General features: G+C 41.7%; 1 protein-coding gene across 3 annotated transcripts in view; it reads left to right on the top strand.

Annotated features, from left to right (window-relative positions):
* The window catches only part of LOC105468810 (GRB2 associated binding protein 2), a 220,856-nt gene that overhangs the window by 168,576 nt on the left and 26,300 nt on the right, over positions 1-25,980 (top strand). For all 3 annotated transcript variants that reach the window (XM_071075363.1, XM_011719198.3, XM_011719197.2), the window contains one exon: positions 17,004-17,247. In XM_071075363.1, coding sequence (XP_070931464.1) covers positions 17,004-17,247 — 244 coding nt within the window. The remainder of the gene's footprint in view (positions 1-17,003; positions 17,248-25,980) is intronic.

Below are 25,980 nucleotides of genomic sequence, written 5' to 3'. Positions count from 1 at the left end.
TATGTCTACTTCTAAGAGGTTCTGGGCTTCTCAGTTTTCAGCAAGATTTACCTGCTTTTAACTGAACCATGCCTGACTCCGTGCCAAGATATAACTACCAGATAAAAAATTGGGGATTAATCTCAAGTGTGAAAGTACATAATTTTTTTTTGTTTGTTTTTTGTTTTTTTTTGGTTTTTTTTGGTTTTTTTTGAGACGGAGTCTCGCTCTGTCGCCCAGGCTGGAGTGCAGTGGCGTGATCTCGGCTCACTGCAAACTCCGCCTCCTGGGTTTACGCCATTCTCCTGCCTCAGCCTCCTGAGTAGCTGGGACTACAGGCGCCCGCCACCGCGCCCGGCTAATTTTTTGTATTTTTAGTAGAGACGGGGTTTCACCGTGGTCTCGATCTCCTGACCTTGTGATCCGCCCGCCTCGGCCTCCCAAAGTGCTGGGATTACAGGCGTGAGCCACCGCACCCGGCCGAAAGTACATAATTTTTTAATTCTGAATTTAGTTTCAACATCAAGCCCCCATCTGGCCAGTGATAGAAATGTAAGTTTTAATCAACTCAGGGTAATCCTGGTCAATACGGGATTTTCTCAGTAAATTCAAGTTTATCTTCTTTTGTCCCTGGGCTGCTATTTTAAGTGCCCCAAGGTCTAGAGAACTGGAGACAGTTTATTGAGGCTGGAGCACAGTTTGGGGTTGGGGGAGGAGATGCATGGGAGATAAGAGTAAGGATGCATCTTATTCCTCTTTAGATCACCGCATTAGTAGCCACAGAGTAGCTGCCCAGTAAATATCCACATGATTTTTTTTTTTTTTTTTTTTTTGAGATGGAGTCTTGCTCTGTTACCCAGGCTGGAGTGCAGTGGTGTGATCTCGGCTCACTGCAGCCTCCACCTCTCAGGTTCAAGTGATCCTCCCACCTCAGCCTCTCAATTAGCTGGGATTACAAGCATGAGCCACCACACCTGGCAAATTTTTTTATTTTTAGTAGAGATGGGGTTTCACCATGTTGGTCAAGCTGGTCTCAAACCCCTGACCTTAGGTTATCCACCTGCTGCAGCCTCCCAAAATGCTGAGATTACAGGCATGAGCCACCATGCCTGGCTGAATGTTTTAGTTAGTGTTTGGTTATAACTTTGTAAATAGTTACAAAAAATTCTTTTGAAAAATTCTGACTTATTTCCAGACATTTTTATTTTAAGAAATTCACTGTTGGGGAGAACGGAGAGCTTTAAAAACATTCTCATCTTACTCTTAGGTGACAAAGTCTGAGATACCTGAAATTCTGTATAATTCTGAAACATATAACATGTACTTTAACGTGGTATTAAAGTACAATGGAAAAACAAAAAAATGAAGAAGAGCTCAAAAGAGATGATATACTAACCAGGCTGAAAAGATAGAGCATGCTGAAGACCTGAAGTTTATTTTATACATCTACCATTTGTTTATTGTTTGCTTTTATTTGCTACCTCCTCGGCCCTTTTATGGATGAGGTCAGTGAACAAAATTCTTCATGGCTGGTGAATCATATTAGCAAGAACGCTCAGCCAAGACAGAAGGGAATAGATTTCATAGAATGAGAAACTTCTAGAATATGAGATCGCGAAGGGTCCTTAGAGGGCGGTTAGTTCCAAACTGCTCAAATGACAGAGTGTCTAGAGGTGAAGAGAGGGAAACTAATTTTTTCAAGATCATGCAGCTGACTGGCCAGGCTAGAATTAAAACTTAAGTTTCCTGACTTTTAGTATTTTAAATGATGTTGATGGTTATGGTTATGATCATATAAAAATCATTTTATGATTTATAGAGTGGTTTTATATATACATATATATATACATACACACACACACACACACACATATATGTGTGTATATATATGGTATAGAAGACCAGTTTAGTACATAGGGTCTTAGAATCACATGAATATGAACCCACAACATTAATGACTTTAGTCTTAACGTGGTCTTGGGTAAGTTAATTTACTTTTCTGAGCTTCAACTTCTGCTTCAGTAAAATAGAAACAAGACATTCTTCACAAGATTATTATGAAGATTAAGAATCCACTTAAAGCATATAGCATAGTGTTTGGTATACAATAAGTACATATTAAATGTCTGTTGAATCTGTGACTAATAACTTGTTGCTGCCTTCTCTATGATCTTCACAACAGCCCTTTGGAGACTTCCATCATGTTACTTTTATGTCCTTAAAACTAAAATATCCTAAATAACCCCTATCTCTGTTTTGCCCAAACTCAAAAAACCTTTTTGCTATGTGTGATTAAAATGTTTATCAAATAATAGATCTTGCTGAATTTCCTGATTTGAAGGGCATTACACTTGTCATTGTGGTACTCAAAAACAAAGGTGTCTTGTCCGGACGCAGTGGCTCATGCCTATAATCCCACCACTTTGGAAGGCCAAGGGAGATAAACCATCTGAGGGTCAGGAGTTGGAGACCTGCCTGGCAAACATGGCGAAACCCCAACTCTACTAAAAAAAAAAATACAAAAATTAGGTGGGCATGGTGGCATGTGCCTATAGTCCCAGCTACTCAGGAGGCTGTGGCAGGAAAATCACTTGAACCCGGGAGGCAGAGGCTGCAGTGAGCTGCAATCGTGCCACTGCACTCCAGCCTGGGCAAAAAGAGTAAGACTCTGTCTCAAAAAAAAAAAAAAAAAAAAAATTTTAATTCCTTTCACAATGACATCAAAAAATAAAATACTTAGGAATCAATTTAACAAAAACCATCCTAGATCTCTATACATAAAACAGCAAAACATTACTGGGATAAATTAAAGAAGACCCAGAATATGGAAAGAGATCGTGTTATGGAGAAGACTCAGTATTGTTTATGTCAGTTCTCCCCAAATTAATCAATAGATTCAGTTCAATCTCTGTCATAATCCCAGCAGGCTTGTTTGTATTGACATAAAAGGAAATTAGAAAGTACTATATAATATATGAAAACAGTACTATTTATCAAAATAGCATGTCAATAATAATTCAGACCTTTTTCAGTCATAATGTTGGACTTTTTAGAGAACTTTATGGAACTATGTTAGATTGGTAAATAAAAGCTTTTCTCATTTTCCTTACAGTAGAAAAATATACCCCGAACTTATATTTATTGCTCCCCCAATGAGATGTTTTACTAAAAAAAAAAAAAAAAACGTTGACAGGAGACTGACATCCTTTTCCAGGTGACTGGGCACTCAGTCACTGGTAAGAAAATCACTTGATCTTTCTGGACTGTAGGTTTTCTGTCAGTAAAGTGTTAATATTAAGCTAAATGATCCCTTGAGTTATTTCCAGACCTGTGCTTCTGTGATATGGAAAAAGAATAAATGGTTAAGAATCAGAAAGAACAAGCTGGTGATTTAAGCTTGTTAGTACAAGTTTACCATATTAGACTCTTGATTTTTTTTTCTTTTTTTTTTCTTTTTTTTTTTTTTGAGAAAGAGTCTTGCTCTGTCACCCAAGTGGGAGTGCAGTGGCGCGATCTCGGCTCACTGCAACTTCTGCCTCCCGGGTTCAAGCAATTCTCCTGCCTCAGCCGCCTGAGTAGCTGGGACTACAGGCATGTGCCACCACACCAGGCTAATTTTTGGTATTTTTAGTAGAGACGGGATTTCACCAGGATTGTCTTTATCTCCTGACCTCGTGATCTGCCCGCCTTGGCCTCCCAAAGTGTTGGGATTACAGGCGTGAGCTACCGTGCCCAGCCAGACTCTTGAATCTTTACATTCTTTATGCTGACCAACAACTAGGACATTGTTTGTGCCTAAGGTATGCTATAATAAAAAGGAATATGATTTCTTACAATAATACTAATGGGCTCTTCAAACTAACTTATCTTGTCATTTCTTCTCTTGGTTATTTCAAAGCATACATTTGGGATTCATTGGTTTCAGTTTTAGCTTAAATCTATCTCCTTAGTGATGAACTTAAATTAGATGGTAATATTTTGAAGGAGGACATGTTTATGCAAACCAGAGTGAGAACTTTTAGTCTAGGGGCCAGCAAACTTTCTTTGTAAACAGCCAGATAGTAAATACTTCAGACTGCCATCTGTACTTTGCAGCAACTACTCAGCTTTGCTGTTGTAGTATATTTGCAGCCATAAACAATTATGTAAATGAGTAGGTGTAGCTGTGTTCCAGTAAAACCACAGAAACAGACCAGATGTGATGTATGGGCTGTAGTTTGCTGACCCCTGTTCTAGTGTAATAATATGCCTTGGCAGGCCTGCTCAAATAATGTACTCAGTATGCAGGCCCACTCAGTACATATAGTCTTAGTATTTTGGCCTTCCAAATGGCGTTAAAAAGAAACTCTCCCTTTGGACCCCAATTTTTAAAACCTAGAGATGGCGAGGCAACAAGACACAAGTCCGGAAGATGAGTAGGGAAACTACAGATGTGAAACCAGGAGATTATTAGGACCCCCAGGACTGGAGGCAGGGGTTGAGAAAGAGCTGCCAGCTACAAGCTGGGTCCTGCGAGGCTCTGTACCTGAAGTCCTCTACTCACCATACGAAAGGCAGCTGACCCCATTTTTGCACCCTCTGTGACAGACCCTGCCTCTGGTCAAACCCTGAAGGTCTGGGAACACAGAGTTCAAGATCTTTTCCCTCACCAGGTTACCTCCCACAGTGCAGTGCTGAGGACCAACTACCAGTTGTGGAACATCTATGTGCAGGGACTATGACATTTCCTATTCCCTAGAACAGTTCTACAGGTAGCTGTTTCATACATTTTACAAATTAGAACTCTTGGATTCAGGTACCATCCCTAGGTTTCACAACTAGTAAGCTGAGATTCGGACTCTGACGTGCATGTTCCTTTCTCAGTAGCACACTGTCTCTCCTGAAGCTGAAGTTCCCCTTCAGAGAATTCTGTAGATCTCATAATTCCCTCGGCAAAGCTGGAGCTCTTTGAATCCCAGCCTAGCCATCCACACTAGGTCAGTTTAAGGTGCAATCTTGTGATTATTGCTGCTGATCACGATTCTTGATAAGCATCCACAACTGATATGTCTGACGCTTCTATTTTCCACCAATTGCCAGTTGTCTCAGAGTCACCGTGAAAGGAGGGGAATGCTTATCTCTCATAAAGTTGGTTAGCTTCAAAATACAGTGATGTATTTTGGATATTTCTGTGGAAAGGTTACAAGGGTCTAATGCATCAGTAACATGAACTTAAGGTACCCATTCGATGGATTGATTCCTGTGAGAAAACTAATGGGTTCCCAAAGTTCCTTGGGGGAAGGCTGAAGTGCTCCTCGGAATATAAATTTGTTCTTCCTGACTACATATAAGTTCGTAGAGCATAGGCCACCCTTTGGCACTGGCCTGCAGCTCAGTAGTGCCTCCAGTACCTGCTCCTGACCCTAAGTAAATGACAAGAGTGCTTCATTTCAAATATGAATGAATCCTTGAGGGGACCAACTAACCAACCCAAGCCCCACACGAAGGAACAGGAGAAGGGTCTGCCACAACTGAGGGGTACGATAGATGTAAACAAAGCTTGTAACCTGACCTCTCTCAAATGAACAGGACAGTGCATGGCTAAATATAGACTTGCTGTCCCCAAACAGAAATACACACAACCCAGAAAACCTCATTAAGTGATGACAATTTCTTTTTTTTTTTTTTTTTTTTTTTTTTTGAGAGGGAGTCTGGCTCTGTCGCCCAGGCTGGAGTGCAGTGGCCGGATCTCAGCTCAATGCAAGCTCCGCCTCCCGGGTTTACGCCATTCTCCTGCCTCAGCCTCCCGAGTAGCTGGGACTACAGGCGCCCGCCACCTCGCCCGGCTAGTTTTTTTTTTGTATTTTTTAGTAGAGAGGGGGTTTCACCGTGTTAGCCAGGATGGTCTTGATCTCCTGACCTCGTGATCCGCCCGTCTCGGCCTCCCAAAGTGCTGGGATTACAGGCTTGAGCCACCGCGCCCGGCGATGACAATTTCTTGTACCCTAAAGAACTGTTTACATTTGGATTCTATTTGGTCATTCATTCTTCTAACCCAGGGAGGAAGGATTCCAACAGAACTTGCTGCTCTAGTGTGTTGATTGAAGACCTGCTTGTTCTGGTTCTGGTTTTGTTTTTGTTGAGACAGGGTCTCACTCTGTTGCCCAGGCTGGAGTGCAGTGGTGTGGTCACAGCTCACTACAACCTCGATCTCCTGGGCTGAAGTGATCTTCCCACCTCAGCTCCCCAACCCCCCAGTCTGGGACTGCAGGCATCTGCCACAGTGCCCAGCTAATTTATATGTATGTATATACATACACACACACACACACACACACACACACACACACACATATATATATATAGAGAGAGAGAGAGAGAGAGAGACAAACAGGGTCTTCCCATGTTGCCCAAGCTGGTCTTGAACACCTGAGCTCAAGTGATCCTCCTGCCTTTGCCTCCCAAAGGGCTGGGACCTCCTTATTCTAATTGCAACATTTTCTAGGCATAGGACATTGTGCTAAACAGCATCAGAGAAAAAGAGATGGTCTGGATCCTGGCTTCTAACAGTTTATAGTCTCACTTTATATGACAGATTTGTGAATTCCCAATTAGAATAAATGGCAAAATTACATACTACAAAAGATTTAGAAGGCATAGACTGGGCGTGGTGGCTCATACCTGTAATCCCAGCACTTTGGGAGGCTGAGGCGGACAGTTCGCCTGAGGTCAGAAGTTCAAGACTAGCCTGGCCAACATGGTGAAACCCCGTCTCTACTAAAAATACAAAAATTAGCCGGGTGTGGTGGCAGGTGCCTGTAATCCCAGCTACTAGGGAAGCTGAGGCAGGAAATTGCTTGAACCCAGAAGGCAGAGGTTTCAGTGAGCCAAGATCATGCCATTGCAGTCCAGCCTAGGAGACAAGAGCAAGGCTCCATCTCCAAAAAAAAAAAAAAAAAGATTTAGAAGGCATGATTAATTCTAACTAGAGGCCTTTTGGGAGGCAAGGCATTTCCATCTCTAAAATGAGATGCCCTGAGCCAAAGAAGGTTGTAAAAGGACGTGTGACCAGGGACTGTGCTGTGCCACTAAGCTACAGTCACTTGCTGTCTTTCCTCTTTGTCTTTCACAGAATCAATTTCTGCTAATATATACTGTGAGATCGTATGCATCAAGGTCAGGATGTTCTGACTTGGCTCTCCCTAGCAGAGATGGTGTTCTTTCTCAGAGTCTTCCCTTGGCAGGGGGATGGGGAATCATAGGCCCAGAAAGGTCTCATGGGATCTCATGTTACTGCCTGTCTCTATCTCTTCTTTTTTCTTCCTCCGCTTTATAGTTTTTATAAACATTAGGAAACTTATATTTCTGAACGTGGGGATCTATTTATACTAGTGTTTAGTACTTTGATCCACAAATGTTTACTTACCTTGCAAATAATGAGTGATATTATAAACTCAAAACAAATAACAGGTCTGGTCAGCCAGTGTCCTGGTGATCAGATCTCACAGCTTGATTGCTCCTGCCCCCAGGCCCACATTACAGAGAGTACATCTTCATTCATAGCGATATATCTTGTAGTTCAGGGGAAGGGCTCTTGGACTAAGATCTGAATTCTGATTCCAGAGTCGACTTCTGACCTTCTGTGTGGCCTTGGACAAGTCTTATTTCTCTGGGCCACAGTTTCTCAAACTGTAGATGAAAGATTTGAGAGGTGGGAGGAGGGTGATAAATTAGAGACTGGACTCTGGGGATCCTTCCAATTGCTATATTATGTGAGTTACTGTGTAAAGTGGAGCCATTTTATGTTTGGCCTTGAATTTTTGAATTTCCTCTGGCATAAATTATGATATATGCCAAAGGACTTTGAGACTTAATCCTTCTTAAATAATTTCAGGCTTATGATTAAGAGTGACCTGGAGCTTTGGATCTAGTCTTGCCCTCAGCAAGACTGTTTTTAGGATTCTTCATTTCTTCCTTGTTTTTCAATGAGCTTTCTACAGGGACCACACAATCCTTAGAATCCTATCAAATACTGTTTTCAAAATTCTTTGGTCATCCTCTCTGCATTAGAACTTTTAGAATTTTACCACCATTCCACTTCTAGTAATAAATAATGGGACAAGTGTCAGGCCAACAGCCATTTATTGAGTGTTTAATAATTATTTACCTATATTTCATATCATCAAATCCTCAAAAGAACCCTGTTGAGTAGGTGTTCTCTTTTGCATTTGACAGTGTGGGAAATGAGGTACAAAGAGATTAAAAGTTTTGCTCAAGACCCTGTAATAAGATAGTTTCAGACCAAATATCACATGTTCTCACTTATAAGTGGGAGCTAAATGATGAGAACACATGGATACAAGTCAGGGAACAACAGGCACAGGGGCCTACCAGAGGGTAGAGGGTAGGAGGAGGGAGAGGAGCAGAAAAAATAACTATTGGGTACTAGGCTTAGTACCTGGGTGATTAAATCTGTACATCAAACCCCCACGACACAAGTTTACCTTCATAACAAACCTACACATGTACCTCTGAACCTAAAAGTTTAAAAAGAAAAAATGCCAATGAAAACATCATAAACTTATGAAAATCAAAAAGGGTACCCTGTATATGGAATTATAACATTGATTCATATATTGTATGTGCTATTTAAAGTTTATACATTCAGGCCAGACACGGTGGTGCACGCCTATAGTTCCAGCACTTTGGGAGGCCAAAGTGGGAGAATTACCTAAGCCCAGGAGGTCGAGGCTGCAGTGAGCCATAATTGTGCCACTCCACTACAACCTGGACAACAGAGCGAGACCTTGTCTCAAAAAAAAAAATTAAAAATTAAAAAAAATTATATATTTAACTCTAACAGGCTTTTAAAGAAAACCTTCAAGTACATGTTTCTCATTGAGGGAAAAAAAATAAAATAGTTTCAGAACCTGTGTTTGGGAAGTCCACATCAGGGTTATTTTTGTTACACCTTGTTCCTTTGGAGCCATAGATTATGTGAAGGGCCAGTGAGAACATGGATGCTTATCAATTTGCAATTTTGATGATCCAAAGAAAGGTTTTTGGAAGTATTTGCTCTTTCATTTGTCACTGAAAGCCTGCTTTGCCCTTTTTAAAGTACACCCTAACACTTCTGTCTCTGCCCCAGAATTAAGAACCAGAGATTGTTAAAACCAAACCAGTGGATCCTAATCTAAATCTCTGTAAATATGACTCGTGAGGTCAGAGGTGTGACCAGCTCTCTGCATTTACATTTCCCAGAGATAACTTTGATGTGTATCCCTGATCTAATCCAACCTCTTCCTGTTGTAAATAGAGACAGCGAGGCTTGGGAAGATGAAATGGTATGCCCAGATTCACTCAACCAGTAGGCGGGAGAGCTAGGCCTGGACCCCCATCCTCATATTTCACTTTCTTTCCCTAGTACTATTCACCTCATAGGGCTCTTGTGGGAGTTCTTCCTCTACACAGGTGAAAAGAATTGGCTTTGGAGACTGTGAGATCTGATTCAGATCTAGGCTATGCCACTTTCTGGCTGTGTGACCCCAGAGTTTGCTATTGACGTCTCTGAGCCTCTTTTTCTTCATCCAAAAAAAAAAAATAGAGGTAATAATATGTACCTCACAGGGTAGACTAGAGGCACACAGTAGGTGCTTAGTAAATGGCAGCTGTGATTACCATAGTCACTGTTGTCCTTTTGGTTCTCATTAATTCCCCATATACCATCTATATGGAGTATAATTGTGACTGAAACAGTGACAGTTACCTTCCAAGCATCCATCATGGCTTGGAAAGCAGCTCGTACCTCTTTGGCCAATCTCAAGGTCTCAGCCAGCTCCATGTGTACTCCAGGAATAGGAGCAATAAGAGTGGCTAAGTACTATGCTAACTGCTTTATTTAAAATGATCTCTATTCCTCACAGCAGTCCTACAGAGTACTTACCCCTATTGAACAAGTGAGAATTAAAAAGGCTTATTAACTTATCCAAGGCTACAGAGCTAGGAGTTAGCAGAGCCAGACTTTGAATCCAGCTCCAACACGGATTTTGGTCTACCACTTTATGGGTTCTGAGATCCACTGAGGCTTGAGGGTGGGGATAAATTTTTTGAGGAGAAGGGATAAAGATGAAAAGGGCATTGAGATAAGGGAACTAGTCATTATTTGGCCAGTCATCTTTTCCAGAAACTCCCGCCAACCACCCCTTTCCTGCTCATGTTATCACTAGCCAGTCGATGGCTGGGCTGGCCTGGGCTGGGCTCCTCGGCTGAAATCTTTCAGAGCTTTCCTGTTCTAGAGTTTTGCAAGAAGGTGGGAGGAGTGTTTGTATGCTGGGCAGGCTTCCCAGGGGTGATTGTGGAAAGGAAGGGGAGTGATTCTGTAGGGCCCTAAAAAGAAGCCAGGAAGAAGGAAAAAAAAAAAAAAAAAACTGTTTAAAAGAAAATAGATTGACTCAGGCATTTGTGGGCATTATCTTTAGTCTAGACTTGGAGATAGAAGCTCAGGCCAGGAGTCTAGAAACCTCCATTTTCTTCTTGTGTCTTGGGTCATTAGGAAGGTCAGTTACACAGCAAGAAGTACCAGAAACACCCCAGCCACACATTGTTTAATATCTTCCTTTATTTTCACCACTCTTTTCTTCTCTCAAGGGGTACCCAGGCAATAAAAACAAATCCTATTAACACCTTATGCATGTGCATGGATTTGCTTCCAAACCCTTTTCTCATTCACCTCCTAAAACAACCCAGTGAGACAGATAGGTAGGCTAGGGATTATCCTCCAATACTTGATAGTTATGAATTAAAGTTCAGTGACCACACATGATCTCACAGCTAGTTTATGGGAGAGCTGGAACTGGATTCCTGGTCTCCTGACTTCTGTCCTGTGCATGAGGTTCACTCACTCAAGGTAAAATTTCAACCCACTTAGATCTATTCTCACTCCCCCATGCCTGCCCTCAGGTAACCACTAACCTATTTCCCATCCCTGCGGATTTGCCTCTTCTAGATATTTCACATAAATGAAATCATTTCTAGAATCACTCCCCTTCCTTTCCACAATCACCGGTAGGAAGCCTGCCCAGCATACAAACACTCCTCCCACCTTCTTACAAAACTCTAGATCTGTGGTCTTTTATGATTGGCTTCTTTCACTTAGCGTAATATTTTGAAGGTTCATCAAGATAACCTATATCAGCATTTTTTATTTCTATGGCTAAATAATATTCCATTATGTGGATATATCACATTTTGTTTATCCATTCGTCAGAACATTTTGGTTATTTCCATTTTTTGGCTCTCATGAATAATACTGATATGGACATTCATGTACAAGTTTTTGGTGTGTGTGTTTTAATTCAATCCTTTCAACAACCCTCTATGATAAACAGCAGGGCAAGTAATCCTAGATAGTAACAGTCCCTTTTTACAGATGAAGCAACTGAGGCTAAGTGATTTGCTCCAGGTGAAATAGCAAGCAGATCTGCCTTTAGGCAGATCTAGGAACAGAGCCAAGTCTCTACACTATTAGCCTAATACATTTTTTTCTGTTACATGTAGCACACCATGTTGCTTTTGTTCTGTGAAATGTTTGAAAGTATATTTGAAAACTGTAATTATAGGAAATGACCCTGAGGGGTGATGGAGCCATGCGTCATAGCAGCACCAGGCCTAGGAATCAGCCTTGTCCAGAATGGACACGTAGAATGTACTCCACTTACCAACAGCAAGCCATCTGAAGGGAGCAGCTTTCAGTGAGCGAAACAAAACAGCACTAAACCCAAGTTTGCTGAAGCTCTTGCCTCCAATTGATGAGGAAAGTGAGGTAGCACCTCCCTGGAACCTCATCTGTTGGGACATGGGCAGCTCATCAGAATTGGGGGTTGGAACCATGGAGGAAGAAGTAGCAGGGGTACTTGGCCTTCAGGGTCCAAAATGGGAAAATCTTATTCCAGAAAAGTTGTCTCTGAATTTAGCTTTGTAATTATTTTTCCTGAGATAAGCAAGAAAACCTTGTTTGAAGTTTTAGGTTTTATGGTATATATTGGTTTCCTAGGACCGCCATGACAAATTACCACAAGCTGGGTAGACTAAAACAACAAAAATGTATTTTCGCACAGTTCTAGAGGCTAGATATCCAAAATTAAGGCATTGGTGGTATTGGTTCCTTCTGGGTGCTCTAAGGAGAGTCTGTTTCTACCTTTCCGTTAGTTCCTGGTGGCTGCCAGCAGTCCTTGGCATTCCTTGGCTTGTAGATGCATCATTTCAATCTCTACCTTGACCCATACATCACATGGTATTCTACCTGTGTGTTTCTCTGTCTCTGTGTCTCTTTTAGAAGGATACCAGTTCAATGGATGAGGGCCCACCCTAATCCAGTGTGACCTCCCCTTAACTATGTCTACAGAGATGCTATTTTCAAGTAAGATCACATTCTGAAATACCAGGTAGACATGACTTTTGGAAGGACACTAGTCAACCTAGTATAAACACTAAGAAATAATCACATAAATTTAGGCAGAGATCTTTTTAAAGTTGTAAGCAGAAGTGGGATTTTGGCAAGTTTTAGTGCCAAAACAGCTTTGAAAGAATTTTTCTACAGCTACATACTTTTTTTTCTTTTGAGACAAGGTGTCATTCTGTCATCTTGGCTGAAATGCAGTGGCGCGATCATAGCCCACTGCAGCCTCAATCTCTTGGGTTCAAGCAGTCTTCCCACCTCAGCCTCCTAAGTAGCTAGGCCTACAGGCACAGACCACCATGCCCAGTTAATTTTTTAATTTTTGATAGAGACGGCTCTCACTAGGTTTCCCAAGCTGGTCTCAAACTCCTAACCTCAAGCAACCTTCCTGTCTCAGCCTCCCAAAGCGTTGGGATTATAAGCATGAGCTATTGCACCCGGCCAAGCTGTCGATCATTAGATGGAGCTGGCTGGTTTCATTGACATGGCTTTGTGCTGGAATAGAAATCCAAGTTTCTGTTGGATGAAGGCGCAATTCATCCTAATCCCTACTTCATATTATTAACAAACCTTTAAAACCTCTCTGATTTTGACCACAAGAGACATGCATATTTGGATTTTTGTGCCAGGAAAAATTCTTTTATTTTTTCAGTATGATCAGTCAACAAATACGTATTGAATACATACCATGGCTGGGGCTGTTCTAGGCCCTGGGGGTACATAAGTGACTAGAAGGTGTTCCATGTACCTATGACATTCAAGATTTTCTAGACCTTGTGCGTATTTCATTCTTTTCATCCTTATAGCTGCCCTGTGTTGGTTTGTAAATAAGGAGACTGAGACTCTCAGAGGTGAAGTGACTTCCCCAAGTATGCAGCTGAACAGACGGAGTCATAGATATGGCTCCACAGGCTGAGCTCAAGGCAGGGGCTGCAGAGGTGAGGATGGGTCACTCCTCTTTTATTTATACTCACAGCCAAAGCATTCAACATAGGGGGCATGAAGGATGCATTTGATGACAAGGCAGAATAAGTAGGTTGTGTCAATGGCCTTTCTTGTAATACTGAGGAAACTCAACTTTATTCTGAAGACAGTGAGGAGTCAGTGAATGTTACTGAGGAATAAGGATTTCTTATGTTCTGTACTTTCTTTGATCAACACGTATTTATTGAATTGTATCACACACTGGGCTTAATGATGAGGATAAAACCATTTCAGAATCTCTGCCATCACTGTGTTTACAGCCTGATGTACAAAGTGATGAGAGAAAGGTTGATATTTTCCTGTAATTTTATTTGAAACACAGGGAAGCACCGGTAAGAAAGAAGGTTGAAGAAAGAAACAGGAAAGTGGCTTTAAAAAAAGAGGCTGAGTGCAGGGCTTTATACCTGTAATCCTAGTCCTCTGGAAGGCCGAGGCGGGAGGATTGGTTAAGGCCAGAAGTTCAAGACTAGTTTGGGCAACATAGTGAGACCCTGTCTCTACAAAAAAATTTTTTTAATTGGCCTGGCATGGTGGCACATGCCTGTAGTCCTGGCTATTTGGGAGGCTAAGGCGGGAAGATTGCTTGAGCCCAGGAGTTCGAGGTTATAGTGAGCTATGATTGTACCATGGCACTCCAGCCTGAGCAACAGAGTGAGACCATGTCTCTAAAAAAGAGAGAGCTTTGGCTGGGTGTGGTGGCTCACGCTTGTAATCCCAGCACTTTAGGAGGCCGAGGCAGTGGAGATCGAGACCATCCTGGCCAACATGGTGAAACCTCATCTCTACTAAAAATACAAAAATTAGCTGGGTGTCGTGGCACATGCCTGTAGTCGCAGCTACTCGGGAGGCTGAGGCCGGCGTATCACTTGAACCCAGGAAGCAGAGGTTGTGGTGAGCCAAGATCGCACCACTGCATTCCAATCTGGATGACAGAGTGAGACTCCATCTCAAAAAAAAAAAAGAAAAGAAAAAAAAGGAAAAAAAGAAAGATATTTGTAAGTCTTCTGAGGTATAACAGAAGAGTTTTTAAGTGGGACAGTGACATAATGACATGACATGCTTGCTGAGAAATGGAAGAGTCATAGATAATGCCTGGACTTCTGGCTTGGAGAACTGATTGGCTGGTGATGAGGGACCTCACTGAGACAGGGAACATGAGTGATGAAGAGGTCAATTTAAATTGTTGAGTTTGGCCCACTTGTGGGACGTCTGAATGGAGGTGCTCAGCAGGTGAAGGGATATACAGCAGGGAGTACCGGAGAGAGAACTAAGATAGAGATGAAGATTTGAGAGTTGTCAGCACATAGGTGGTAACTAAAGCTGTGGCAGTGGACAGGATTGCCCCTGGAGAGTCGCCAGCGGGAGAGAGAGAGGCTATAGGAAGCTCTACAGTGGAGCCCTAAGGAATGCCTCCACTGAAGGGGCAGGTGAAGGAAGAGGAGTCCAACGAAACAACAGAGAATACAGAATCTCACCAGAGGCTTGGTTTTTGCAGGTTCCCTGTGTTTTCTTAGGCAGTAGCTTGTATTCTTTCCATGGCCCTGTGGCTACTCTGTCCCATATTGTAAAACCTCTCTCCTCCACTATTAGAGAGTTCATCTTGCAAATATAATGGAGTAATGAGCCATCGATTCTGTTAACAAATGTCCAGTTTACTACAAGACCTGTAATGGGAGTTCATTTTGGAGGTCAGTACAGCTGTCAGTGGAACAGTTTTTCCCCAGAGGCCCATCAGCTTTTTCTGTTGTACACTGGCAGAAGGTGTCCTGCCCAGCACCAGAAATGCCTGGAGAGTAATTAATACTGTAGAGCATTAATGAGCTGGTGATCCTGCCTAGGGCCATGAGAAGGGTATAGCCTGAGGTAGGTCAGATGACAGGGAGTAGAAGGTGAACTGTGTCCCCTCTGACATGAGTTGAATAACCCTAGAAAATCACCATCACCATCACCAAAATGTTAACCCACCAACTATCATGCTGCCTAAAATTACATCTTTAAACTTTTATTTCTCTTGAACAAGAAGTTTCACTAGTGGAATTTTTTAATGCTGAATGAACGTGTTGTGTTTGTTTGGTCTGCAGACATGAACTAAGAACCTGCTATGTACCTTGCCTTTATTAGGTAAATGCTGGGACTATAATGGTAACAACATCACAGTCACTGTTCTCAAAGCCATGGGTTAGACAAGGAAGCATAGTGACCGTGGATATAATGGGAGCATGGGCCAAGTGCTGTTGGCACACAGAAGAAGATCCAACTCCAGGAAGGTTTCGGAGAGAATATGATATCCGCGTAGGATAAAAAGTCTACATATGAATTTGCCAGTAGAGTAGAGGTGAAATCCAAGCGGAAGGAACAGCAGAGGCCAAAACAAAGAATCATAAAAGAGGCTGGTGTGTTCAGGGATTGATGATGCTTCCATATGCCTTGTTTATGGGTGGAGAAAAGCGGGAAGTAGGTCAGACTGTCAAAAGCCTTGTTATGTTATGCTAAGGAATTTGGACTAAGCTTAGAGAGCCAGCCGAATGAATAATGCCCTTGGCTTGGGGTGTAGCACTATAAGTTATTATCCTTCCTTAATACCTCACTTTCTAACACAACAGAGGAGAGTTTAAGATAAGAGGGAGAAAGACGAATAGAGAGGGAGTGGTGGGCAGTGGGGAATGTAACTGTCCTTGGAGGTCTCAGGAGGCCAGGCAGGAGCAGCTGGGGTCCAGTATTGACAGCTCCAAATGCATTTGTGCTTTTATCATTAATGCAGTAAGGCACAGTCCAGAGCCTCAATTAATGAGTCTTCAGTAAGCAAAGCCTCATTTAACAAAGCCAGCCTTAGCTTTTTTTTTTTTTTCTTGTTAATTAGATGTTTAAATTTCTTTTTTTTTTTTTTAATTTCGGCTTGTTTTTCAGACGCCAGGGTACATATGCAAGTGTGTTATATGGGTATATTGTCTAATGCTGAGGTTTGGCCTTCTGTTCATCCTATCACCCAAATAGTGAGCATTGTACCCCATAGGTAGTTTTTCAATCCTTGTCCCCCCTCTCCCTCCCTGTTAACGTAATCCCCGGTGTCTAGTGTTTGCATCTTTATGTCCATGTGCACCCTGTGTTTAGCTTCAACTTACAAGCAAGAACATTAGGGTATTTGCTTTTCTGTTTCTGCATTAATTCACTTGGGGTAATGATGTCCAGCTGCATCCATGTTGCTGCAAAAGACATGATTTCATCCTTTGACGACAGCAGGAGCCACCAAAGAGTGGGAAGGTGGTAGTACACATTGCTCTAGAGGCAGACCTTGCCTGAGGGTCAGGGTCACACTCCTAGACCACAGGTAGCCGTACTTCCTGGAAGTGGGGCAGATATGGCCCAAATTGTGATAGGAAGTCACCTCCAGGCTACCCCAGAAGCAGTACAGAGGTACAGAGGATCTCTTCTTCAACCAAGATGGCCAGGAGGGCAGCAAGGGGCAGGTTTGTGAGAGGGAGAGAATGCTACTGCTGGATTATTGCCTCTGCTCTTACTCTTTTTTCTTCCTCTGACAACTCACTTTGGGATAGGATACATTTCCTTCTTTTTTCATTCACAGAGCTATTTCTCCTTTTTACAGACACCCTGAGAAACGTTTCCTCAGCTGGTCATGGCCCCCGCTCTTCTCCAGCTGAGCTCAGCAGCTCTAGCCAGCACCTTCTCCGAGAGCGCAAGTCCTCAGCCCCATCACACTCCAGCCAGCCAACTCTGTTCACGTTTGAACCCCCTGTGTCAAACCACATGCAGCCCGCCTTGTCCACCAGTGCACCTCAGGAGTATCTCTACTTGCACCAGTGCATAAGCCGAAGAGCAGAAAATGCAAGGTAGGAGGCTGCCACAGCCATTAGGTGGGTTAGTGACTGCTCACAGGGCCTAGTACTTTTCAGTCCCTAGTTTTTTAATTTTAAAGACAAGCAAAACATTATATCGTTTCAGGTAAACAAACACATCTATGACAAAACATAATTTTTTGCTTCTGTAGCCTTCATATTTTATTGGCATCATCTGTGTTGCTACACAGTGATTACTGGGTTCCAGAGAAACCTCCCATTATCAAAAATAATGCTATAAAAAATGTTTGATTTGGAGGCAGGGGTGAAAGCATTAGGGGACAGAGTTTCCGAATTGCAAAAAAAACAGTAAATTTACTTGTTGGCCTTAAAAGTATAGCTATAAAACCATAACATTGTTGAACAAATCCATACCTTGCTTTTGCTCTAGAACTGCACTATTCTGTATGGTAGCTACTACCTGCATATGTCTACATAAATTCAAATTAATTAAAATGAAATAAAATGTAAAATTCAGTTCCTCAATTGTACTAGCCACATTTCAAGTCCTCAGTAGCCACATATGTCTAGGGGCTACTGTACCAGACAGCACAGATATAGAAAATTTCCATCCTAACAAAGTTATAGAGCACTGGCTCCCTGCTCTAGGATAATGGTCTTTTGTTTTTCTGACATCATCAGCTCTTTCACAGGTGCAGAACCTGTACATATATTTATTATGTTTTATTCCCATTGTTAGGGTAAGCAAAAGTGCAGAGCCGATAGGCTTTGCCAGACCTAATTCCCAATTGCTACCATAGCCAGCAGATTACAAATCACATTTTAATTAACTTACAAGATCTAATTCATGATTCATGTTATGACAATTAAGGCAAATGGAGAAATGGCTGTACTAATGTATTACTTGATTTTGTCCTTGAGAATATTTTCATACATATCTCATTTGAACCAATCAACACACTGAGACATAGCCAGTGTACAAAATTTATCTCCATTTTATAGATGAAGAAACTGAGACTCACAACTAATAAATAGCAGAGATTGGGTTAGAACCCAGGTCTTCTTGTTCCTGGTCCTGTACTCTTTTCTCTACACTATGCTACCCTACTTTTGTTTTTCTGAGTCATCTGCTGTCACACAGAAGAGGCCCCAAAACTCATTCTTAAGGCTGCCTCAGATACCCATTTTCATGAAGCAACATGGTTGATTTGTTTGTGAACTTTCACTAGTTCAACTTCCATCAACTTATACATGAAGAGCTGAGTCCTAAAAAGATAGAGTGAGTTAATCAAGGTCACTGAACTCTAGTTAGTGGCATAACTGTAAATAATAGTACCTGATTCTCCTGAATCACTGACCAGAGATAGGCAGTGTGGTATAATGGAAAGCATGTTCAGGCTTTGGAGTCAGTCGGATATGGGTTCAAAATCAGGTTTTTCCACTTTCTTTGTGATCTTAGGCCAATTGTTTAACCTAATTAACCCTCAATATTGTTATCTTCACAATGGAAATAACTAATTCAAAGGCTTACTAATGAGTGTAAAATGATAAAACATACATAAAATAGTACTATAGAGTAAATACATTTTACCTGTTCTTCTTATGCCCCATCCTCTTCTACTACATATATAACTGCCTGGGAGCAGAGAATGTGAAGTCTTAAAATCATAGTTGTAGTGAAAGGCAAAGTACTTCGCTGTAGTGAAACATGCTTATGAAATACCTGAAGACTTTGTTGAAATACTCTGATTCAGTAAGCCTGGCCTATGTCCTGGGATCCTGCCTTTCTGATAAACTCCAGATGATACCAGTGCAGCTTGTCTACAGCTCACCCTTTAAGTAGAAGGATTTATATAGTATTAACAATTGCCACCACCATCACTCCAGTGATCCTGCTGACGCATCAGAGAAAAAACATAAAAACATCTCTGCTTGAATTAGCCATTAGGGCTAATCTTTGCCCCGCCACCTCCTCTGTGAAATCTCTATTAATCTTCTTACCTGGATGGAATTCACTTTTTCTGTGAATCACCACAGCAGTTTTTTATTCTCTCTCTCACAGCATTTGGAACGTTCTGCCTTGTAGTGTGGATTTTTATATTAATACATTATTATTTGAAGATGGAGCTCACAGTAGGTGCATAATAAATATTTGAACAAATCTATGTTGTAGAGGGATAACCTAGTAGAAGAGATAGAACTTTCTGCAGCTGAGGAAGTCACATTGTTGTAGGCCTTTGACCAAGCCATGTTCTTCCCTGTCGTGGTTTTCACTTGTGTGGATGAGGGAATGATAGGGTAATGAGCAGGATCTCAGGGAGATTTTTGGAGAAAATAACTTCGAATAATGTTTGCAGAATTCCAACTGAAGGGTAGGAAGGAAGCTTTCTTAAATCCAGAAAGACTATATATTTTCTTGTAGTAGTGGAGTAGCTTGCATCATGCTGAACCCACTGTAATAATTATAAACTCTGGACAAAATATTAAAAAATAACTTTTAAGGCCCCGAAGAGCAATTTAAAAAGGCAGAAACTGCAAGAGATCTGACTCTTGAAAGAAGTGAAATTCAGTTTACAGGGCTTTTCCTATGATGTTCCAATAACATATCATCCAGAATATTCAGTATACAATGAGAAAATGCCAGATATATGAAAAACTGTATACATTAACCCATAGTTAAGAGAACTCGATATCTAGAAAGAGATCAAAATAAACCCAGCTTTTGGACCCAGCCTACAAGACTTTAAAATAACTACATTAATTTTTTAATCTATGGGGGTAATGAATGGATATAATAGGTGAAGAGATGGTGGATTTTAGGATGGATATAGAAACTGAAAAAGAATTGGGGAGTTCCAGTTCCACTATGGTGGCAGAAGCCACCACAGGCTTTCCTTCCCACTGATTACAACTAAAAACTCTGGACAAAATCTAAAGTACAATGCCCAAAGACTGAAAAATGAATGAAAGGAGACAGATTGTAAAGGGGAGAAAAACTTGTAGAAGTGACTATACAGAGGTAAACTTTTTGTCTTTCGTGGATTTGCCTCCAGGTTGGGCCCCATCACAAAGTAGCACAGTGGAACAAATGTCTAAAATGTCATAAAAACCCCATCTTTCTGAGTAGGGGAACCAGAAGAGGGGCCCCACTGGGGCTGGAAGGAGCAAGTATTCCAGAATGAAGAGAGCTGGAGAAGGGATCTTCTAACTCTGGGAATGAAACTACGTGAGTCTTAGGATCACCTTGGGCTACACGTGTGGGACCCAATCGAGTGCAACAAAGTCTATGTGAACTGAATGAAGATTTGAACTACCATACACAGGAGGAGAGACAGAACTTGCGGTCTGAACCTAACCAGGTTGATTTCCTATAAAAATACCACTTCTCGGCCGGGTGCAGTGGCTCACGCCTATAATTCTAGCACTTTGGGAGGCCGAGGCGGGCAGATCACCTGAGGTCAGGAGTTTGAGATCAGCATGGCCAACATGGTGAAACCCCATCTCTACCAAAAATACAGAAATTAGCTGGGCGTGGTGGTGGGCCCCTGTAATCCCAGCTACTCAGGAGGCTGAGGCAGGAGAATCGCTTGAACCCGGGAGGTGGAGGTTGCAGTGGACCGAGATCGTGCCACTGCACTCCAGCCTGGGTGACAGAGTGACACCCTGTCTCAAAACAAACAAAAAAATCACTTCTCCATGGGATTATAACAGAACCCAGCATCTACACAACATAATGTTCATAGCATTCAGGGATCTGTAATCCACAATGTCTCTGCGTATTGAAAACCAGAAAAATATAACCCATTCTCATTGGAAGTCACAGGTACGAACCTCAAAATAACCCAGATGTTGGAATTTTCAGACACAGATTTCAAAGCTCCTATTAAAACAACATTCCATGTAATAAAGGAAAACATACTTGAAACTAATGGAAAGAAAAAACCCTCTGCTGCCGGGCATGGTGGCTCACACCTGTAATCCCAGCACTTTGGGAGGCCGAGGTGGGTGAATCATCTGAGCTCAGGAGATCGAAACCATCCTGGCTAACACGGTGAAACCCCGTCTCTACTAAAAATACAAAAAAAATAGCCAGGCGTGGTGGTGGGTGCCTGTAATCCCAGTTACTCAGGAGTCTGAGGCAGGAGAATCGCTTGAACCTGAGAGGCGGAGGTTGCAGCAAGCTGAGATCGCGCCATTGCACTCCAGCCTGGGCGAGAAGAGCAAAACTCCGTCTCAAAAAAAAAAAAGAAAAGAAAAAAAAACCCTCTGCCAACCAAGGAGTCCGTATTCCGCAAAAGTATCCTTCAGGAATGTAAACAAAATTAAGACATTCTCTCAGATAAAGGAAAAATAAGAGCATTTCCAAGAGATCTCCTTTTAAAAACTGATAAGAAATTTCCTCAGGCTGAAGCAAGATGGTACTAGATGGAAAACTGAATCTTCAGGAATGAGGGAAGAGCAATAGAAATAGTAAATACTTGCATAACTATGAAAGATTATTTTTCCCTTTTAACTTCTTTAAAATATGTATAAGTGTTAAAAGCAAAACTCAAACAATGTCTAGTGAGGTTTTCCCCTGGTTTTCTTACTCTTTAGTATGAAGAGCTCCCTTTGCCATTTCTTGCCATGTGAGTGGCCTGGTGAGAAATTTTTCCAGGTTTCATTTATCTGGAAATTTCTTAATTTCACCTTCAGTTTTGAGAGAGATTTTGCTAGGTATAGAATTCCAGAATGACAGTTCTGTTTTCTTTCAGCATTTAAAGGATACCATTCTAGTCTTCTGACCTTCATTGTTTCTGATGAGAGATCAGCAGTTATTTTAATTTTTATTCTTCTGTATTTTCCTTCCTCTGAATGATTTTTTCTTTGAAAAAAATTGTAGTAAATACATAACATAAATATATCATCTTAACCATTTTTAAATGCACAGTTCAGTAAAGTACATTCATATTGTTATATAATCAATCTCCAGAAATCTTTTTATCTTACAAAACTGAAATTCTAACCATTCAACAACTCCCCATTTCCTCTTCCCTCAGGCCCTGAAAACCACCATTCTACTTTCTGTCTCTGTGAGTCTGACTTCTCTAGATGCCTTATATACATGGAATCATACTACATTTTCTTTATCCATTTATCTGTTGATGACCACTTAGGTTGATTCCATTATCTTGGCTATTGTGACTCCTGATGCAATAAACATAGGGATGCAAATAGCTCTTCAACATACTTATTTCCTTTCCTTCAGATATATATACCCAGTAATGGGATTACTGGATCATAAGGTAGTTCTATTGTTAGTTTTTGGAGGAACTTTCATACTGTTTTCCATAATGAGTGTACTAATTTACATTCCCACCAACAGTGTGTAAGAGTTCCCTTTTCTCCACATCCTCACCAGCATCTGTTATTTTTCTTCTTGAAAATAGCCATCCCAACTGGGGTGAGATAATATCTCATTGTGGTTTTGATTTGCATTTCCCTGGTGATTAGTGATGGCGAACTTTTTTTTTTTTTTAAATATACATGTTGGCTGGTTTTCTGTCTTAGTTTGAAAGATATCTATTTTCAGCTAATTTGCCTCAACTGGATTATTTGTTTTTTTGCCGTTGAGTTGTTTGAGTTCCTTGTATATGCTGGATATCAACCTTCCATCAGATGAATAGCTTGCAGAATGGCTTTCTCCCATTCAGTAGGTTGTCTCTTCACTCTGTCGATTGTTTCCTTTTGCTGTGCAGAAGATTTTTAGTTTAATATAGCCCCATTTGTCTTTTTTTTTTTTCTTTTGAGACAGAATCTCCCTCTGTCGTCCAGGCTGGAGTACAATGGCGCGATCTCGGCTCACTGCAACCTCTGCCTCCCAGGGTGAAGTGATTCTCCTGGCTCAGCCTTTCGAGCAGCTGGGACCACAGTCATGTGCCACCATGCCTGGCCAATTTTTGTATTTTTAATAGAGACAGGATTTTACAACGTTGGCCAGGCTGGTCTCGAACTCCTGATCTCAAGGAATCTGCCCATCTTGGCCTCCTAAAGTGCTGGGATTACAGATATGAGCCACCACATCCAGCCATTTGTCTATGTTTAGTTTTTGATTGTGCTTTTGAGGTCTTAGCTGGGCCCTTTTTTGTTTTTGCTTTTGACAGGAGATTGTTTTTGCAAATTCCATCTCATTACTCATAATTAGTCTGTTCAGATTTTCTATTTCTTTTTGGTTCAATCTTGGTAAGCTGTGTTTGTCCAGGAGTTTATCCATTTCTGTTAGGATTTCTAATTTGTTGGTGTATAGTTCATAATCTTTTTTTTTTTTTTTTTTTTTCTGAGACGGTGTCTTGCTCTGTCTCCTAGGCTAGAGTACAGTGGTGCGATCTCGGCTTACTGCAACCTCTGCCTCCCGGGTTCAAGTGATTCTCCTGCCTCAGCCTCCCGAGTAGCTGGGACTACAGGCACGTGCCACCACGCCCGGCTAAATTTTTTTGTATTTTTAGTATAGATGGGGCTTCACCATGTTAGCCAGGATGGTCTCGATCTCCTGACCTCATGATCCGCCCGCCTCGGCCTTCCAAAGTGCTGGGATTACAGGCCTGAGCCACTGTGCCTGGCCCATAATCATCTTTAATGATCCTTTGCATTTCTGTGCTATTAGTTATGATGTCTCCTTTTTCTTTTTTATTTTATTCATTTACTTCTTTATTTTGAGACGGAGTCTCGCTGTGTCACCCAGGCTGGTGTGCAACTGCATGATTTTGGCTCACTACAACCTCTGCCTCCTGGGTTCAAGTGATTCTAATACCTCAGCCTCCCAGGTGGTTGGGACTACAGGCGCCCACCACCACTCCCGGCAAATTTTTCTGTTTTTAGTGGAGACAAAGTTTTGCCATGTTGGCCAGGCTGCTCTCTAACTCCTGACCTCAAGGAATCCACTTGCCAAAGCCTCCGAAAGTGCTGAGATTACAGGCGTGAGTCACCATGCCCAGCGTTTTGGTGTTTTTTTTTTTTTTTGGGAGGGGACAGAGTCTCACTCTATCCCCCACACTGGAGAGTGCAGTGGTGCGATTTCAGCTCACTGCAACCTCCGCCTCTTAGGTTCAAGCAATTTTCATGCCTCAGCCACCTGAGTAGCTGGGATTACAGGCGTGTGCCACCACACCCACTAATATTTATATTTTTAGTAGAGACGGAGTTTCACCATGTTGGCCAGGCTGGTCTAAACTCCTGATCTCAAGTGATCTGCCCGCCTCAGCCTCCCAAAGTACTGGGATTACAGGTATGAGCCATGGCACCCAGCCTCATTTTTTATTTATTTGGATCTTTTCCCTTTTTTTCTTGGTTAGTCTAGCTACTGGTTTGATTTTGTTTATTCTTTGAAAAAATTAACTGCATTTGGTTGATCTTTTGTATTTTTTGTCTCAATTTTATTTCTACTCTGATCTTTTTTTCCCCTTTTGCTAATTTTGGGTTTGGTTCTTGTTTTTCTGTTTCCTTGAAATGCATCATTAGGGTGTTTATTTGAAAATTTTCTACTTTTTTAATATTAGCATTTATTGCCATAAACTTCTCTATTAATACTGCTTTTGCTGTATTCCATAGATTTTGGTATTTATCCGTTTCTGTTGTGTTTCTGTTTTCATTTGTTTCCAGGCATTTCTAAATTTCATTCTTTTTTTAAATTTTTATATTTTATTTAATTTTTTTTTTTGAGACGGAGTCTCGGTCACCCAGGCTAGAGTGCAGTGGTGCGATCTCGGCTCACTGCAAGCTCTGCCTCCTAGGTTCATGCCATTCTCCTGCCTCAGCCTCCCGAGTAGCTGGGACTACAGGCGCCTGCCACCACACCTGGCTAATTTTTTGTATGTTTAGTAGAGACGGCATTTCACCATGTTAGCCAGGATGGTCTTGATCTCCTGACCTCGTGATCCCCCCACCTCAGCCTCCCAGAGTGCTGGGGTTACAGGTGTGAGCCACCGCGCCTGGCTCTAAATTTCATTCTTAATTTTTTCATTGACCCATTGTATCATTCAGGAACATGTTATTTAATTTTCCATGTATTTGTACAATTTTGAAAGTTCCTCTTGTTATTGGTTTCTAGTTTTATTCCATTGTGGTTAGAAAAGGTGCTTGATGTAATATCAATTATTTTAAAATCTCTTGGCCTAGCATGAGGTCAGTCCTATAGAATGTCACATGTGCTAATGAGAAGAATTACACTTTGCAGCTGTTGGATGAAATGTTCTGTTAGGTCCATTTGGTCTAAAGTGCACTTTTTTTTTTTTTTTTTTTTTGAGACGGAGTCTCACGCTGTTGCCCAGGCTGGAGTGCAGTGGCGCGATCTCGGCTCACTGCAAGCTCCGCCTCCCGGGTTCCCGCCATTCTCCTGCCTCAGCCTCCTGAGTAGCTGGGACTACAGGCGCCCGCCACCGCGCCCGGCTAATTTTTTGTATTTTTAGTTGAGACGGGGTTTCACTGTGGTCTCGATCTCCTGACCTTGTGATCCGCCCGCCTCGGCCTCCCAAAGTGCTGGGATTACAGGCTTGAGCCACCGCGCCCGGCCTAAAGTGCACTTTAAATCTAGTTGATTTTCTGTCTAGGTGATCTGTCCATGCTGAGAGCGAGGTGTTGAAGTCTCCAACTATGATTATATTAGAGTCTATCTCTCCCAGTAGATCTTAGTGGTGTTCCATAAGTCTTGCAGGTTTTCTTCACTCTTTTCATTCATATTCCCTTTTTTCCTTCTGGCTGGGTAATTTCAAACTACCTATCTTCAAGTTC

Source organism: Macaca nemestrina, chromosome 12 (genome assembly GCF_043159975.1).
Source record: "Macaca nemestrina isolate mMacNem1 chromosome 12, mMacNem.hap1, whole genome shotgun sequence".
In the NCBI taxonomy this organism is placed as follows: domain Eukaryota; kingdom Metazoa; phylum Chordata; class Mammalia; order Primates; family Cercopithecidae; genus Macaca; species Macaca nemestrina.
This window is presented reverse-complemented; position numbering and strand designations above follow the sequence as displayed.